Source organism: Zonotrichia albicollis, chromosome 32, assembly GCF_047830755.1.
Source record: "Zonotrichia albicollis isolate bZonAlb1 chromosome 32, bZonAlb1.hap1, whole genome shotgun sequence".
Classification (NCBI taxonomy): domain Eukaryota; kingdom Metazoa; phylum Chordata; class Aves; order Passeriformes; family Passerellidae; genus Zonotrichia; species Zonotrichia albicollis.
This window is the reverse complement of record NC_133850.1, coordinates 2,676,480-2,691,974: the sequence shown is the minus strand read 5'-3', so window position 1 is coordinate 2,691,974 and position 15,495 is coordinate 2,676,480. Positions and strand designations below refer to the sequence as shown.

At 59.8% G+C, this 15,495-nt stretch overlaps 1 protein-coding gene across 1 annotated transcript in view; it reads left to right on the top strand.

Moving 5' to 3' along the window:
- Positions 1-271: 271 nt before the first annotated feature.
- Positions 272-15,495, top strand: part of LOC141725991 (adhesion G protein-coupled receptor L1-like) — a 50,895-nt gene continuing 35,671 nt past the window's right edge. Inside the window, 6 exon segments of the mRNA XM_074530156.1 lie at positions 272-275; positions 2,756-2,806; positions 3,123-3,239; positions 3,242-3,371; positions 6,089-6,198; positions 11,781-11,795. Of these exon segments, the coding sequence (XP_074386257.1) occupies positions 272-275; positions 2,756-2,806; positions 3,123-3,239; positions 3,242-3,371; positions 6,089-6,198; positions 11,781-11,795 (427 nt within the window).

Sequence of the window (15,495 nt, the reverse complement as noted above, 5' to 3'; positions counted from 1 at the left end):
GGTGTGTAAAGGGTGTGTAAGTGCTGTGAAAGGGCTACACAACACCCCAGGTGTGTAAGGAGTTTGTAAGGGGTGTGTAAGGGCTGTGTATGTGTTGTATAAGGGCTATACAATGCCCCAGTTGTGTAAGGGGTGTGTAAGGGCTGTACAATACCCCTGGTCTGTAAGGGATGTGTAAGGGATTGTGTAAGGGATGTGTAAGGTGTGTACAACACTCCAGGGGTGTGTAAGAGCTGTACAGCACCCCAGGGGTGTGAGGGCTGTGTAAGGGATGCGTAAGTGATGCACAACACCCTAGGTGTGTAAGGGGTGTGTAAAGGCTGTGAAATGGGTGTACAACACCCCAGGTGTGTGAGAGGAGTTTGCGAGAGGTGTGTAAGGGCTGTGTAAGGGCTCCACAACACCCCAGGGGTGCAAGGGGTGTGCAAAGGGTGTGAAAGGGCTCTACAACACTCCAGATGTACAAGGTTTGTGTAACACTTGTGCAAGCCTGGTGCAGCACCCCAGGTGTGCAAGGTTTGTGTAACAGGTGTGTAAGAACTGTGTAAGGGGCATGTAAGGGCTGTGTGATAGGTGTGTAAGGATTGTGTCTCTACAACACCCCAGTGGTGCCCAGGGGTGTGCAAGGGCAGTACAACACACCAGGTGTGTAAGGAGTGTGTAAAGGCTGTGCAAAGGATTGTGTAAGGGCTGTGTAAGGCCTGTGCAACACCCCAAGTGTGTAAGGGGGGTGCCTAGGCGTGTGCAATGGGGAATGTAAAAGGTGTGTAAGGAGTGTGTGAGGTCTGTACAGCACCTCAGGGGTGCACAGGGGTGTGCAAGGAGCGTGTAAGGGCTGTGCAAGGCCTGTGTCACAGCCCCGAGGTGGGGGTGCAAGGGTTGTGAAATGCTTGTGCAAAGGGTGTACAGAGATTGTGTAAGGACTGTGTAAGGGCTGTGTAAGAGTTGTGTCTGTGCAACACCACAGAGGGGCTCAGTGGTGTGCAAGGGGTGTGTAACGCTTGTGCAAGGGCTGAGCAGCACGACAGAGGTGGCCGGGATTGTGCGAGGGGTGTGCAAGGAGTGTGTAAGGGCTGTGTAAAGGCTGTGTAAAGGGGGTGCAAGGAGCGTACAACAGTCCAGATGTGTAAGTGAGGTGTAAAGAGTGTGGTGAGTGTGTAAAAGGTGTGTAAGGGGTGTGCAAAGAGTGTGTAAATGGTGTTTTAAAGGGTGTGCAAGGGCTGTGTAAGGGGTGTGTAAAGGGTCTGTAAGGGGTGTGTAAAAAGTGTGCGGTGACTTTGTAAGGGGTGTGTAAAGGGTGTGTAAGTGGTGTGGAAGGGTTGTGTAAGGGCTGTGTAAGGGGTGTGCAAGGGGTGTGCAATGAGTGTGCAAGGCTGGCACAACAGCCCCGAGCTGGGCCTGGCTCTTGGGGTGTCCCAGAATCCGGGGATGGGAAATTCGGGATTGGGGGATCCAGGTTTGGGGGGTCCCGGGTGTGTGGGATTGGGATATCCCGGTGTTGGATTTGGGGTCCCAGGTTCCCAGCACTGGCGGAACTCAGGTGCGTCAGATTTTGGGGGGTCCCAGGTGTTTGGGATTGGGGATCCTGGTGTGGAGGCCTGGGGGGCGTCTGAATTTTTTGGGGACCCAAACATCCATCTGAGGTGTCAGGTACCACGGATTTGGGGTCCCAGGTGTTTGGGATTGGGGTCCAGGTGTTTGGGATTGGGGGGATCCCAGGTGTTGGGATTGGGGGGATCCAGGTGTGGAGGCCTGGGGGACGTCTGAATTTTTTGGGGGACCCAAACATCCATCTGAGGTCTCAGGTACCACGGATTTGGGGTCCTGGGTGTTTGGGATTTGGGGTCTCAGGTTCCCAGGATTGGGGGAACTCAGATGTGTCAGATTTGGGGTCCCAGGTCTTTGGGATTGGGGGATCCCAGGTGTTTGGGATTGTTCCCAATGTCAGGGAATGGGGACCCAGAATTTTGGGGAACCCCAAGCATCCATTGGGGTGCCCGGTTTCGGGGATTTGGGGTCCCCCAATGTCCAGGTATGGGGGGACCTGGGTGTTCAGGATTGGGAATTCCCAGTGCCAGGGGATGGGGTCCCTGGTGTTTGGGATTGGGGATCCAGGTGTTTGGGACTGGGGATCCCAGGTGTTTGGGATTGGGGATCCCAGGTGTTTGGGATCAGGGATCCCAGGTATTTGGGATCGGGGATCCAGGTGTTTGGGATTGGGGATCCAGGTGTTTGGGATCAGGGATCCAGGTGTTTGGGATCAGGGATCCCAGGTGTTTGGATTGGGGATCCAGGTGTTTGGGATCAGGGATCCAGGTGTTTGGGGTTGGAGTTTCCAGGTATTTGGGATTTGGGGGCTGGGGGCTGCAGGGCTGGGGGTGCCCAGGGCCCCTGATTTGGGGTTTGGGGTCCAGGTGGTCCCTGCACCCCAAGGGCTGAGCGGGGCACAGAGGTGGGGACGAGACCCCATCTGGGATTCCCTGACTCCATTTTGGGGTTCCAGGGCTGATCCAGGGGGTGCTGCCATTTGGGCTGGCACAGCAGGATTGGATGTTTGGGGTACCCCGGGTGTTTTGGGGTTCCCCAGGAGTTTGGGGGTTCCCTGACTCCATCTGGGGCTCCCGTTTGGGGTTCTGTGCCCCCCAGGGCTGATCCGGGGGGCGCTGCGTTCCGGCTGGCACAGCGGGATCTGGTGTGGAAGGATTGGGGTACCCCGGGTGTTTTGGGGTTCCCTGACCCCATTTTGGGGTTGCAGGGCTGATCCGGGGGGCTCTCCCATTTGGGCTGGTGCACCAGGAGCTGGCGTGTGAGGGGCACCCACTGGAGCTGTGGGGTTTTGGGGTACCCCGGGTGTTTTGGGGTTCCCTGACCCCATTTTGGGGTTGCAGGGCTGATCCGGGGGGCTCTCCTGTTCAGGCTGGCACAGTGGGGTTGGATGTGGAGGGATTGGGGTACCCTGGGTGTTTTAGGATTCCCTGACCCCATTTGGGGTTCTGTGCCCCCCGGGGCTGATCCGGGGGGCGTTGCCGTTCGGGCTGGCGCGCCGGGAGCTGGAGTGTGAGGGGCACCCGCTGGAGCTGTGGGGTTTTAGGGTACCCCGGGTGTTTTGGGGTTACCCTGAGTGTTTTGGGGATCCCTGACCCTGTTTGGGGTTTCAGGGCTGATCCGGGGGGCGCTGCCGTTCGGGCTGGCGCGCCGGGAGCTGGCGTGCGAGGGGTACCCGCTGGAGCTGCGCTGCCCGGCAGCGACGTCGTCCTGGTGGCCGACGCCAACTACGGCCGGACCGACGACAAAATCTGCGACGCCGACCCCGGGCAGATGGCGAACGTGCAGTGCTACCTGCCCCAGGCACAGCCCATCATGGCCCAGAGGTGACACGGAGGGAATGGGACACTGGGGACACTGGGGACACTGGGGGCACTGGGGACATGGGGACATTGGGGGGACATGGGACATCAGGGACCCCGGGCAGATGGTGAACGTGCAGCGCTACCTGCCCCAGGCACAGCCCATCATGGCCCAGAGGTGACACAGGGACACTGCGGGAATTGGGGACTTTGGGGGGACATGGGGACACTGGGGACAGAGGGGGTATTGGACATATTGCGGGTATTGGGGACGTTGGGGGTATTGGGGACATTTGGGCCGTTGGGGACATTGGGAGAACTGGGGACACTGGGGACATTGGAGACATTGAAGGGCATTGGGGACACTGGGGATACTGGGGATGTTGGGGACACTGGGGGCATTGGGGGAACTTGGGGACATTGGAGACTCTGGGGACACTGGGGACACTGGGGACATTGCAGACATCAGGGACCTCAGGCAGATGGTGAATGTTCAGTGCTACCTGCCCCAGGCACAGCCCATCATGGCCCAGAGGTGACACGGGGGGACTGAGGACACTGGGGATGGTGGGGACATTGGGGACATTGAGGGCATTGGGGACATTGGGGGCATTTGAGGACACTGGGAACATTGGGAACAGTGGGGACACTGAAGGGCATTGGGGGTATTGGGGACACTGGGGACGTTGGGGACACTGGGGCATTGGGAACAATGGGGACACTGGGGGCATTGGGGGCATTTGGGGACACTGGGGATACTGGGGACATTTGGGACATGGGGACATCAGGGACCCCGGGCAGATGGCAAACGTGCAGTGCTACCTGCCCCAGGGACAGCCCATCATGGCCCAGAGGTGACACTGGGGACTGGGGACAGTGGGGATGGGATGGTGGGGACATTGGAGACATTGGGGACATTGGGGACACTGGGGACATTGGGGATACAGGAAATATTGGGGACATTGGGGGTGTTGGAGACACAGGTGACATTGGTGACGTTGGGGACATTGGGGACACTGGGGACCCCAGGCAAATGGTGAATGTCCAGTTTCACCTGCCCCAGGCTCAGCCCATCATGGCCCAGAGGCGACACAGGGGGACTGGGGACACTGGGGACTCTGGGGATGGTGAGGACATTGGGGGCATTTGGGGACATTGGAGACACTGGGGACACTGGGGGCATTTGGGGACATTGGCAACATTGGTGACACTGGGACATTGGGGACATTGGAGACACTGAAGCACATTGGGGGTACTGGGACATTGGAGACACTGGAGACATTGGGGACACTGGGGGTATTGTGGCACTGGGGACATTGGGGGCATTTGGGGACATTGGGGACACTGGGAGTATTGAGGACATTGGGGGGACACTGGGGACATTGGGAAGGTGCAGGAGGTTGGGGACATGGGGACAGGCAGGTGACAGGAACACAGCAATGGGCTTGGGGACATGGGGACAGAGGGACAGGAGGGAACACAGGGACAGGGATGTGCAGGGGAATGGGGACACTGTGGGGACACAGGGACAGGGGTGGGGCATGGGGACATTGTGCGGACACGGGGACCTGGCCCTGGCCCTGCACATGATGGCACAGAGGGGACATGGGGGTGACACGGGGGGACACGGGGATGTGCAGGGGACATGGGGACATGTGGAAGGCTGGGGACACTCTGGGGACACAGGGACAGGCACACAGGAGGGTGGGACATGGGGGAGCAGGGACATGCTGGGGACTTGGGGACATGGCCCTGTGGTGCTGTGGGGACACCTGGGGACAGTTGGAGGCGTGGAGGTGGCACGGGGGGGACACGGGGACACTGAGGGACACGTGGGGCGGGTGGCCCTGGGGACAACACAGGGGTGGCACAGCTTGAGGATGTCCCTGTGTCCCCACGGCGTCCCCCCCACCCCAGGGACGTTGGTGGTAGCACCTGAGTCCTGTGTCCCCAAGTGTCAGGGCCACACCTGTGCCCTGCCCCGTATCCCCACTGTCCCCACTGTCCCTGTGTCCCCACTGTCCCTCTGTCCCCACTGTCCCCACTGTCCCTGTGTCCCTCATGTCCCTAGTCCCATGTCCTGTGTGTCCCTACTGTCCTGCTGTCCCTGTCCCCATGTCCCCACTCGACATCCTCTGTGTCTCCATGTCCCCTCACTGTCCCCATGTCCCCTCAGGTCCGCTGTCCCCCTGTGTCCCTGCTGTCTCCCTGTGTCCCCCAATGTCTCTGTGTCCCTTTGTGTCCTGTGTCCCACCCATATCTCCTCATGTCCTGTGTCCCCCTGTGTCCCCCCTGCTGTCCCCTGCTGTTCCCTCATGTCCCCCTGTGTCCCCCCACTGTCCCCCAGTGTGCCATGTCCCTCTGTGTCCCTGATGTGTCCCCCTGTGTCTGTGACATGTCCCCATGTCCCTGCCCTGTCCCTGCCCTGTCCCTGCTGTGTCCTCGTGTCCCTGCTATGTCCTCCCATGTCCCCATGTCCCCTGTCCCTCACATGTCCCCATGTCCCTGTCCGTGACGTGTCCCCGTGTCCCCCCGTCCCTGCTGTGTCCTTGTGTCCCTGCTATTTCCTCCCATGTCCCCATGTCCTCTGTCCCTGAAGTGTCCTTTGTCCCCGTGTCCCTGCCGTGTCCCTGTGTCCCGTGTCCCTGCCCTGTCCCTGCCATGTCCCCCCTGTCCCTGCCATGTCCCCCCTGTCCCTGCCGTGTCCCTGCCGTGTCCCTGACGTGTCCCCGTGTCCCCAGGTGCAATAACCGCACTCAGTGCGTTGTGGTCGCCGGCTCCGACGCCTTCCCCGACCCCTGCCCGGGCACCTACAAATACCTGGAGGTGCAGTACGACTGCGTGCCCTACAGTGAGTGCTGCCCCACAGATCCTGCCCCATAGCCCTGCCCCATAGATCCCGTCCTGCCCCATAGATCCCGTCCTGCCCATAGATCCTGACCCTCAGCTCCCCAGAGCCACCCCAGCCCCTACAAATACCTGGAGGTGCAGTGCGACTGTGTGCCCTACAGTGAGTGCTGCCCCACGGATCCGGACCCACAGCTCTGCCCCATAGATCCCATCCTGCACCACAGGTCCCATCCTGCCCCATAGCCCGGCCCCACAGCTCCCCAGAGCCACCCCTGTGCCAGCCCCTACAAATACCTGGAGGTGCAGTACAACTGCGTGCCCTACAGTGAGTGCTGCCCCACAGACCTGCCCCATGGATCCTGCCCTGCCCCATAGAACCCATCCTGCCCCATAGCCCGGCCCCCACAGCTTCCCGGAGCCACCCCCTGCCCGGGCACCTACAAATACCTGGAGGTGCAGTACGACTGCGTGCCCTACAGCGAGCGCTGCCCCATAGATCCCATTTTGCCCCATAGCTCTGCCCCACAGCTCTGCGCTGTCCTGCCCCACAGCACCCCCAGTCCTGGCACCTATAAGTACCTGGAGGTGCCATTGGTCCCCCACAGGGATTGCTGCCCCACAGCTCTGCCCCATAGCCCTGGCCCATAACCGTGCCCCAATGGCTCTGTCCCATGGCTCTGCCCCACAGCTCTGCCCCATAACCCTGTTCAGTCCCACAGCTGTGCCCACAGCCCTGCTCTATAGACCCTGCCCCACAGCTCTGCCCCACAGTGCCCCCACAGCCCCACAGCACCCAGAGGTGCACCTGGGGAGTTCTGCCCCACAGCACCCAAGGGACCCCACAGGGATCCCACAATGCCCCCCTGTCCTACCCCATAGCACCCAAGGGGCCCCACAGGGATCCCACAATGCCCCCCTGTCCTACCCCACAGCACCCACGGAGCCCCATGGAGCCCCACAGGGACCCCACAGCCCCCCAGGACCCCAGCCCCCAGCCCTGGGGGCACCTTTGGGGTAGGGACTGGGGGGGTCTCATGGAGCCCCCAGGTGTGTGTGGGGGAGGTTGTGCCCCCCTGGGTCCCCCCCGTGTCGCGTTTGTCCCCCAGGCCGGGCTGTGACCCCCCGGTGCAGGTGCTGTGACCCCCAGCCCCGGGGGGCTCTGTGTGACCTGGGGGTCCCGGGGGGTTTTGGGGTGACCCCATCTCTCCCCAGGCGCCGTCGCGGGACCCCCAGAACCCCCCCGGCCCCTCCCCCATTTTGCTTTGCAGCCGCCACCGGAGCCGCCCGAGGGAGTGGCCGGACAGGGCCGGACACGGCCCCGGGACACGGCACGGGCACGGGGACACGGCACGGGCACGGCAGGGACGCGGCAAAAACACGACAAAAACACACCCAAAACATGGCCAGAACCATGCAAAAAACACACCCAAAACATACCAAAAACATGGCAAAAAACATGCAAAAACCACAGCAAAAACACAGCAGGAACACGGCATAAACACACCAAAACCACAGCAAAATACATGCAAAAACACAGCCAGAACACGGCATGGACACAGCAGAAACACAACAAAACCATGGCAAAAAACACGGCAAAACCACAACAAAAACATGGCAAAAAACATGGCAGAACACGGCATGGACACAGCAAAAACACACCAAAAACACGGCAAAAAACATGGCCAGAACCATGCAAAAAACACAGCAAAAACATGGCAAAAAACATGCAAAAAACACAGCAAAACCACAGCAGGAACACAGCAAAACCACACCAAAAACACGGCAAAAAACATGCAAAAAACATGGCAAAAACACACCCAAAGCATGGCAAAAAACATGCAAAAAACCTGGCAAAACTACAGCAAAACCACAGCAGGGGCAAGGCAAAAACATGGCCAAAACCATGCAAAAAACACGGCAAAAACAGGGCAGGAAAAGGGCAGGAATACGTGAAAAACACAGCAAAAACATGGCAGGAACACAGCAGGAACACACGAAAAACATAGCAAAGACATACTAAAAACAAGGCCAAAACCATGCAAAAACCACGGTAAAAACATGGGAGGAACACGGCAGGAACATGTGAAAAACACAGCAAAAATCACTCAAAATCCACATAAAGACTGTGGCAAAACCACAGGAAAAACATGGCAGGAACAGGACAGGAACACGCAAAAACCAATGAAAACAATGGCAAAAACATGATGAAACCATGCAAAAACCATGGCAGGAACATGCAAAACCATGGCAAAACAACACCAAAAACATGGCCAAAACCATAGCAAAAACCATGGCAAAACCCACACCAAAAATTCACCAAAACCCAATGAAATTTTGGTGAAATTACACCAAAATCATGGCAGGAACACGCAAAAACCACGGCAAAACAACACCCAAAACAAGCAAAACCATGCAAAAACCATAGCATAACCATGCAAAAACCACACCAAAACCAGACCAAAACCACGCAAAAACCACACCAAAACCATGGCAAAAACATGCAAAACCACACCAAAATCACGGCAAAACAGCACCAAAAATATGGCTGAAACCACGGCAAAAACCATGGCATAAACACACAAAATCCACAGCAAAACCACACCAAAAACATGGCCAAAACCACAGCAAAACCACCCAAAAACCGCGCCCAAAATGCCCCAAAACCACAGAGGGAGCGCGTTAAACACACCTGGGGTGGGTAAACACACCTGGACAGGTAAACACAGCTGGGGCAGATAAACATGCCTGGATAAATAAACAGAGCTGGGCAGGTAAATTCACCTGGGGCAGATTATCAGACCTGGGGCAGATAAACGCATCTGGATAAATAAACACAGCTGGTCAGGAAAACACATCTGGGTAGGTAAATACACCTGGGGTGGGTAAACACACATGGCCAGGTGAACACACCTGGGCACACTCAGGGCATACCCAGCATGGGTTAAACACACCTGGGCATACTCAGGACACACCCAGCTCACACCTGCACAGGCCAATGCACACCTGGTGTGGGTTAAACACACCTGGGCACGCTCAGGACACACCCAGCTCACACCTGCACAGGCCAATGCACACCTGGTGTGGGTTAAACACACCTGGGCACGCTCAGGACACACCCAGCTCACACCTGCACAGGCCAATGCACACCTGGTGTGCAGGGTGGGGCAGTCACACACCTGTGTGTGCCAGTGCACACCTGGCGTGGGTTGAGCGTCCCTGAACACACTGAGGGTGTGCCAAGGACACAATCAACACCTGGACACACCTGTGCACGCTAAGCACACACTGGACACACCTGAGAGCGCTCTGTGCACACCTGAGCATGCTAAGGACACCCTGAGTGCACACCTTGCACGCTCAAGGCACACCTGGTGTGCAGGGCGGCGTGCGTTAAACTCACCTGGGCCAATGGTGAGGGTGAGAACACTCCAGGTGCACACCTGAGCGCGTGAAACACACACCTGGTGTGAGAGCAAAGCGAGGGACACACCTGGGCACACCTGGGCACATTAACACACACTAATTACTCATCAAGTACACGCTAATTACACACCAGGCACACATTGATCACACAGCAGGAACACTCAGAGCACAGTCAGGGCACACTCACACACACACACTCACACTCAGTGCCCACTCACACTCAGTGCACACACACACTCACACTCAGTGCCCACTCACACTCACACTCACTCTCTCACTCTCTCACACACACACACTCACACTCACAAACACACTCACACTCAGTGCACACTCACACACTCACACTCACAAACACACACACACACTCTCACACTCAGTGCACACTCACACACTCACACTCAGTGCCCACTCACACACACTCTCACACTCAGTGCACACTCACACACTCACACTCAGTGCCCACTCACACTCACTCTCACACTCAGTGCACACTCACACTCACTCACACACACTCACACTCACACTCGGTCCCTGCCGCTCGGGGGGCGTGTCCATCCGGGGTGGGGGAGGGGCGGGGCCGCCTCTTTCCTTTGCAGGAGCCGCTGGAGCCCCGCCCCCCCCGCGCCCCTCCCCCATCGCCGTCTCTCTCTGCAGGGCGGGGGGAGGGGCGGGGGGGCAGGAGAGCGGGGGAGGGGAGCCCTGCGACCCCCCGTGTGTCCGTCTGTCCATCTGTCCATCTGTCCATCTGTCTGCCCCCGTGTCTATCCCCGTGTCCATCTGTCCCTGTGTCCGTCTCTGCCTGTGTCCGTCTGTCTGTCCCCGTGTCCATCTGTCCATCCATCACCTCTGTCCATCTTCCCCACCCAGGCCGTCCCCATCCCCCCTTTCCGTGTCCGTCCGTCTGTCCCTCCACGGTTCCCTCTGTGCATCCTCCCCTCCCATTGACTTTTCCCCATTTCCGCCCCTCTGTCCCTCTGTTCCTCTGTCCCTCTGTCCCTCTGTCCCGCTCTTTGCCGTCCCTCTGTCCGTCCTCCTGCCCATCCTGATGTCCATCTGTCCATCCACCCCTTCCGTCCGTCAGTCCCTCCTGCCGTGTGTCCATCCCTCCATCCCTCCACGTCCCCCTTGTTCCTCTGTCCATCCCCGTGTCCGTGTGTCCATCCCCATGTCTATCCCGTGTCCACGTGTCCATCTTGTGTCTGTCCGTCCATCCCATGTCCATTTGTCCGTGTGTCCGTCCTGTGCCCATCTGTCCATCCCATGTCCATCTTTGTGTCCATGTGTCCATCCCGATGTCCATCCTGTGTTCATGTGTCTGTCCCATGTCCATCTGTCCATCCCTGTGTCCATCCTTGTGTCTGTGTGTCCATCCTCGTATCCATCCCCTTGTCTGTCCCATATCCCTCTGTCCATCCCATGTCCATCTGTCCGTGGGTCCATCTGTCCATGTGTCCATCCTGTGTCCGTGTGTCCATCCTGTGTCCATGTGTCCATCTGTCTGTGTGTCCATCCCTGTGTCCGTGTGTCCATCCCGTGTCTGTGTGTCCATCCCATGTCCATCTGTGTCCATGTGTCCATCTGTCTGTGTCCATCCCTGTGTCTGTGTGTCCATCCTGTCCGTCTGTCCATGTGTCCATCCCCATGTCCATCCCATGTCCGTGTGTCCATCCACATCCCTGTGTCCATCTGTCCGTTCCATGCCCGTGTGTCCATCCCGTGTCTGTGTGTCCATCCCCGTGTCCATGTGTCCATCCCTTGTCCGTGTGTCCATCCCCGTGTCCGTGTGTCCGTGTGTCCATCCCGTGTCCGTGCGTCCATCCCCGTGTCCGTGTGTCCATCCCCGTGTCCGTGTGTCCGTGTGTCCATCCCGTGTCCATGTGTCCGTGTGTCCATCCCGTGTCCGTGTGTGGGTCCCGCTCCCCCCGCAGGGTTCGGGTTCCCGGGGGGTTTCGGGGTCCCCCCGGGCTGGGGGGGCCGGAGCCGTTTAATCTCTCTTCTCTTTGTCTCCTCTCTCGCCCCTCCCCCCCCTGCCCTCCCCCTCCCCTCCCCCCCGCCCGTGTGACCCCGCCCCTCCCCCCCCGCACCCCTCCCCACCCCGCACCCCGCCCCTCCCTCCCCCCCCCCGCTCTCTCCCGCCTTTTCTTCCGGTGCTAAAAATAGAAGTGGAACAAAAAGGTAACACGGACCCCCCGCTCCGGCCCCCCCGAAACCCCCAAACCCTCCTGACCCCCAAACCCCATCCCGACCCCCCCCTCGACCCCCAAACCCCATCCCGACCCCCCCCTCGACCCCCCAAACCTTCCCGACCCCTCCCCGACCCCCCAAAACTCTCCTGAACCCCCCAAGCCCTCCTGATCCCCACCCAGAGCCCCCTAAAACTTCCCGCGCCCCCCAACTCATCCCAAACCCCGCCCCCAACCCCACCCCCCACCCCTGAACCCCCAAACCCCTCCCAGACCCCCCCTGCCCCCCCTTGTTCCTGCACCCCAAACCCCTCCCCCCCTCCAGAGTGACCCAAATCCAGACCGCCCCCGCTGACCCCGCACCCCAAATCCTGCCCCTCCCCCAATCCCCTCCCCACCCCAAATCCTGACCCCCCCCACCCTGAAATCCCTCTGCCCCCCCCCTCTGGCCCCCCCAAATTCCTCCCACTCCCCCTCCCCATCCCCTGACCCTGAACCCCCAAATCCTCCCCCAATTTCCCCTCCTCCCCTCCCCCCTTCCCCCCCCCCAGGTCCCCAACACACGGGGGGAGGTCATTGCCCCCCCCCCCCTGTAATTAACTCTCATTAATTTGGGGGACCCCCAGATCCCCCCCATCCCCGCGGGGGTCCCCAGGACCCCCCAAAGTGCCCCGAGCTCCCCCAGGACCCCCAAACCTTGGGGACCCCCCGAGGTGTCCCCACCCCCCCCCCAAATTCGGGGGGGGCCCCGCCCCCCCCTCAGGTCACCCCCCAAATGGGGGGGGGAGGGGCAGCCCTGGGACCCCCCGGTCCCTCTGAACCCCCCCCAAATCAAAGAGCTCCCCCAAAATAAACCCCAAAATTAAACCCAAAAATAAATAACCCCAAAAATAATCCTCCAAAATAATCCCGAGGGACAGCTCGGGGGGGCCAGGGCAGTGCTGGGGTCAGCAAAGGTCAGTTGGGGTCAGTTTGGGTCAGTCAGGGTCACTCAGGGGTCAGTCAGGGTCAGTCAGGGTCAGTTTGGGGTCGGGGTGCAGCTGCAGATCAGTGAGGGCCAGTTTGGGTCATTTGAGATAGTTGGGGTCAGTTGGGGTCACTCAGGGGTCAGTTTGGGGCAGTTTGGGGTAGTCAGGGTCAGTTGGGGTCAGCCAAGGTCAGCTGAGGTCACTCAGGGTCCATTTGGGTCAGTTTGGGGTCAGTTTTGGGTTGGTGTGCAGCCGTGGGTCAGTTTGGGTCATTTGGGGTCAGTAAAGGTCAATTGGGGTCAGTTGGGGTCAGTTTGGTCACTCAGGGTCAGTTGGGGTCAGTTTGGGGCAGTTTGGGTCACTCAGGGTCAGTTGGGGTCAGCCAAAGACACTCAGGGTCAGTTTGGGGCAGTTTGGGTAATTTGGGATAATTGGGGTCAGTTGGGGTCACTCAGGGTAAGTTCAGAGTCACTCAGGGGTCACTCAGGGTCAGTTTGGGGTCATTCAGGGGTAACTCAGGGGTCACTCAGGGTCACTCAGGGGTCACTCAGAGGTCACTCCGGGGTCACTCCGGGGTCACAGCCAGGGCGTCGCCCCCGTGTCCGTCTGTCCGTCCGTGCGGGAAGGCGGGGGGGGGGATGGGCGGGGCGGTGACCGGGGAGGGCGTGGCCGGGGCAGGGCGGGGCCTGCGGGCAGGAGGGGGCGGGGCCGGGGGCGGGGCCGCGGCTTCTTCCCACAGGTGCCGGAGCGGGGGGCGGGGCCTAACGTGTCTCTCTCCTCCTCCTCCTCCCGCAGGGCCCGGCCACGCCCCCCCGGACCGCGGGGCCCCCCCGAGCCTGTGAGTCTCCCCTCCCCCACCCTCCCGGGGACCCCCGAAAACCCCAAAAAAACCCCGGGGAAAGGGGGGGGCTGCGGCACGGCCGGGCGGCACATCTGGACACAGCTGGATCCGTGTGCGCACCTGGATGGGCACAGCTGGATCTGTGGGCACCTGGATGGGCACAGCTGGATCCGTGTGTGCACCTGGATGGGCACAGCTGGATCCCGGGCACAGCTGGATCTGTGTGCACCTGGATGGGCTCACCTGGGCACAGCTGGATCTGTGGGCACAGCTGGATCCTGGGCACAGCTGGATCCGTGTGCGCACCTGGGCACACCTGGATCCGTTTGCTCACCTGGATGCGCGCAGCTGGATCCTTGTGCATACCTGGGTTGTGCACACCTGGGCACACCTGGATCCTGGGTGCACCTGGATGGGCACATCTTGATGGGCACAGCTGGATCCTGGGCACACCTGGGTCCTTGTGCACACCTGAGCTCACCTGGATGGGCTCACCTGGGCACACCTGGATCCGTGTGCACGCCTGGGCTGTGCACACCTGGATGGGCACACCTGGGTCCTTGTGCACACCTGGATGGGCATAGCTGGATGGGCTCACCTGGACCCCGGGCACAGCTGGACCCGTGTGCACACCTGGATCCATGGGCACACCTGTGCACACCTGGATGGGCTCACCTGGATCCTGTGCACACCTGGATGTGCACACCTGGATGGGCTCACCCAGATGGTCACACCTGGGCTCACCTGAGCTGTGCACACCTGGGCACATCTGGGACTGTGCACACCTGGTGCCCATGCTCACAGGTGCCCATGCACACCTGGATCCAGCTGCACGTCCAGGTGTGCCCCCTGCACACGCAGCCCCCGCGGCCCCCTGCACACGCGTGTGCGACGGGGCACAGGTGGGACAGCACACGCACCTGGGCAGGTGTAACAATGACACACACCTGGGCAGGTGTGACAGGGACACACAGGGACACACACCTGGCCAGGTGTGACAGTGACACACCCCTGGGCAGGTGTATCAATGACACACACCTGGGCAGGTGTGACAGTGACACACACCTGGGCAGGTGTGACAAGGAGACACACCTGTGTGAGCACAAACACTCAGGAAGGTGTGACAGGGATACAGTGACACACACCTGGGCCGGTGTGACAGTGACATGCACGTGTGAGCTTGCACAGGTAACGGCCAGAGGTGTGAACACAGAGTGATGCAGGTGTGGCAGCTCTCGCACACCTGAGTGTGCAAATGTGCTGCTGCCTGAAAACATCTGCACACACCTGAGCACACTTGGGCACACACCTGTGCTCACACCTGTGCTCACACCTGTGACCACCTGCACACACACCTGTGCTCACACCTGTGCTCAAACCTGTGCTCACACCTGTGACTACTTGCACACACACCTGCACACACACCTGGGCTCACACCCGCTCACACTTGTGCACGCACCCTCCCAACCCACTGTGCAAATGCACAGCCAGGTGAACACGTGCCCACATGCGTGTGCAAATGGGCTCACACAGGTGTGTGTGTGGCTGCACAGGTGTGCACAGGTGTGTGTGGCTGCTCAGGTGTGTGCACCCCTAGAAGGGAGGGAGGTGTGCTCACACCTGTTCACATGTGCACACGTGAACACACCTGTGCTCATCTGCGCACACCTGTGCACAGAGCTGTTCTCACACCTGTGTGCGCACCTGTGCTCAGCTTTTCACAGCTTTGCACACCTGTGCTCACCTATGCACACACGTGTGCACACCTGTACACATCTACGCTCACACTTGTGCACACACCTGTGCACACCTGTGCTCACATATTTGCACACCTGTGCTCACACCTGTGCACACCTGTTCACACCCGTACTCACACCTGTGCA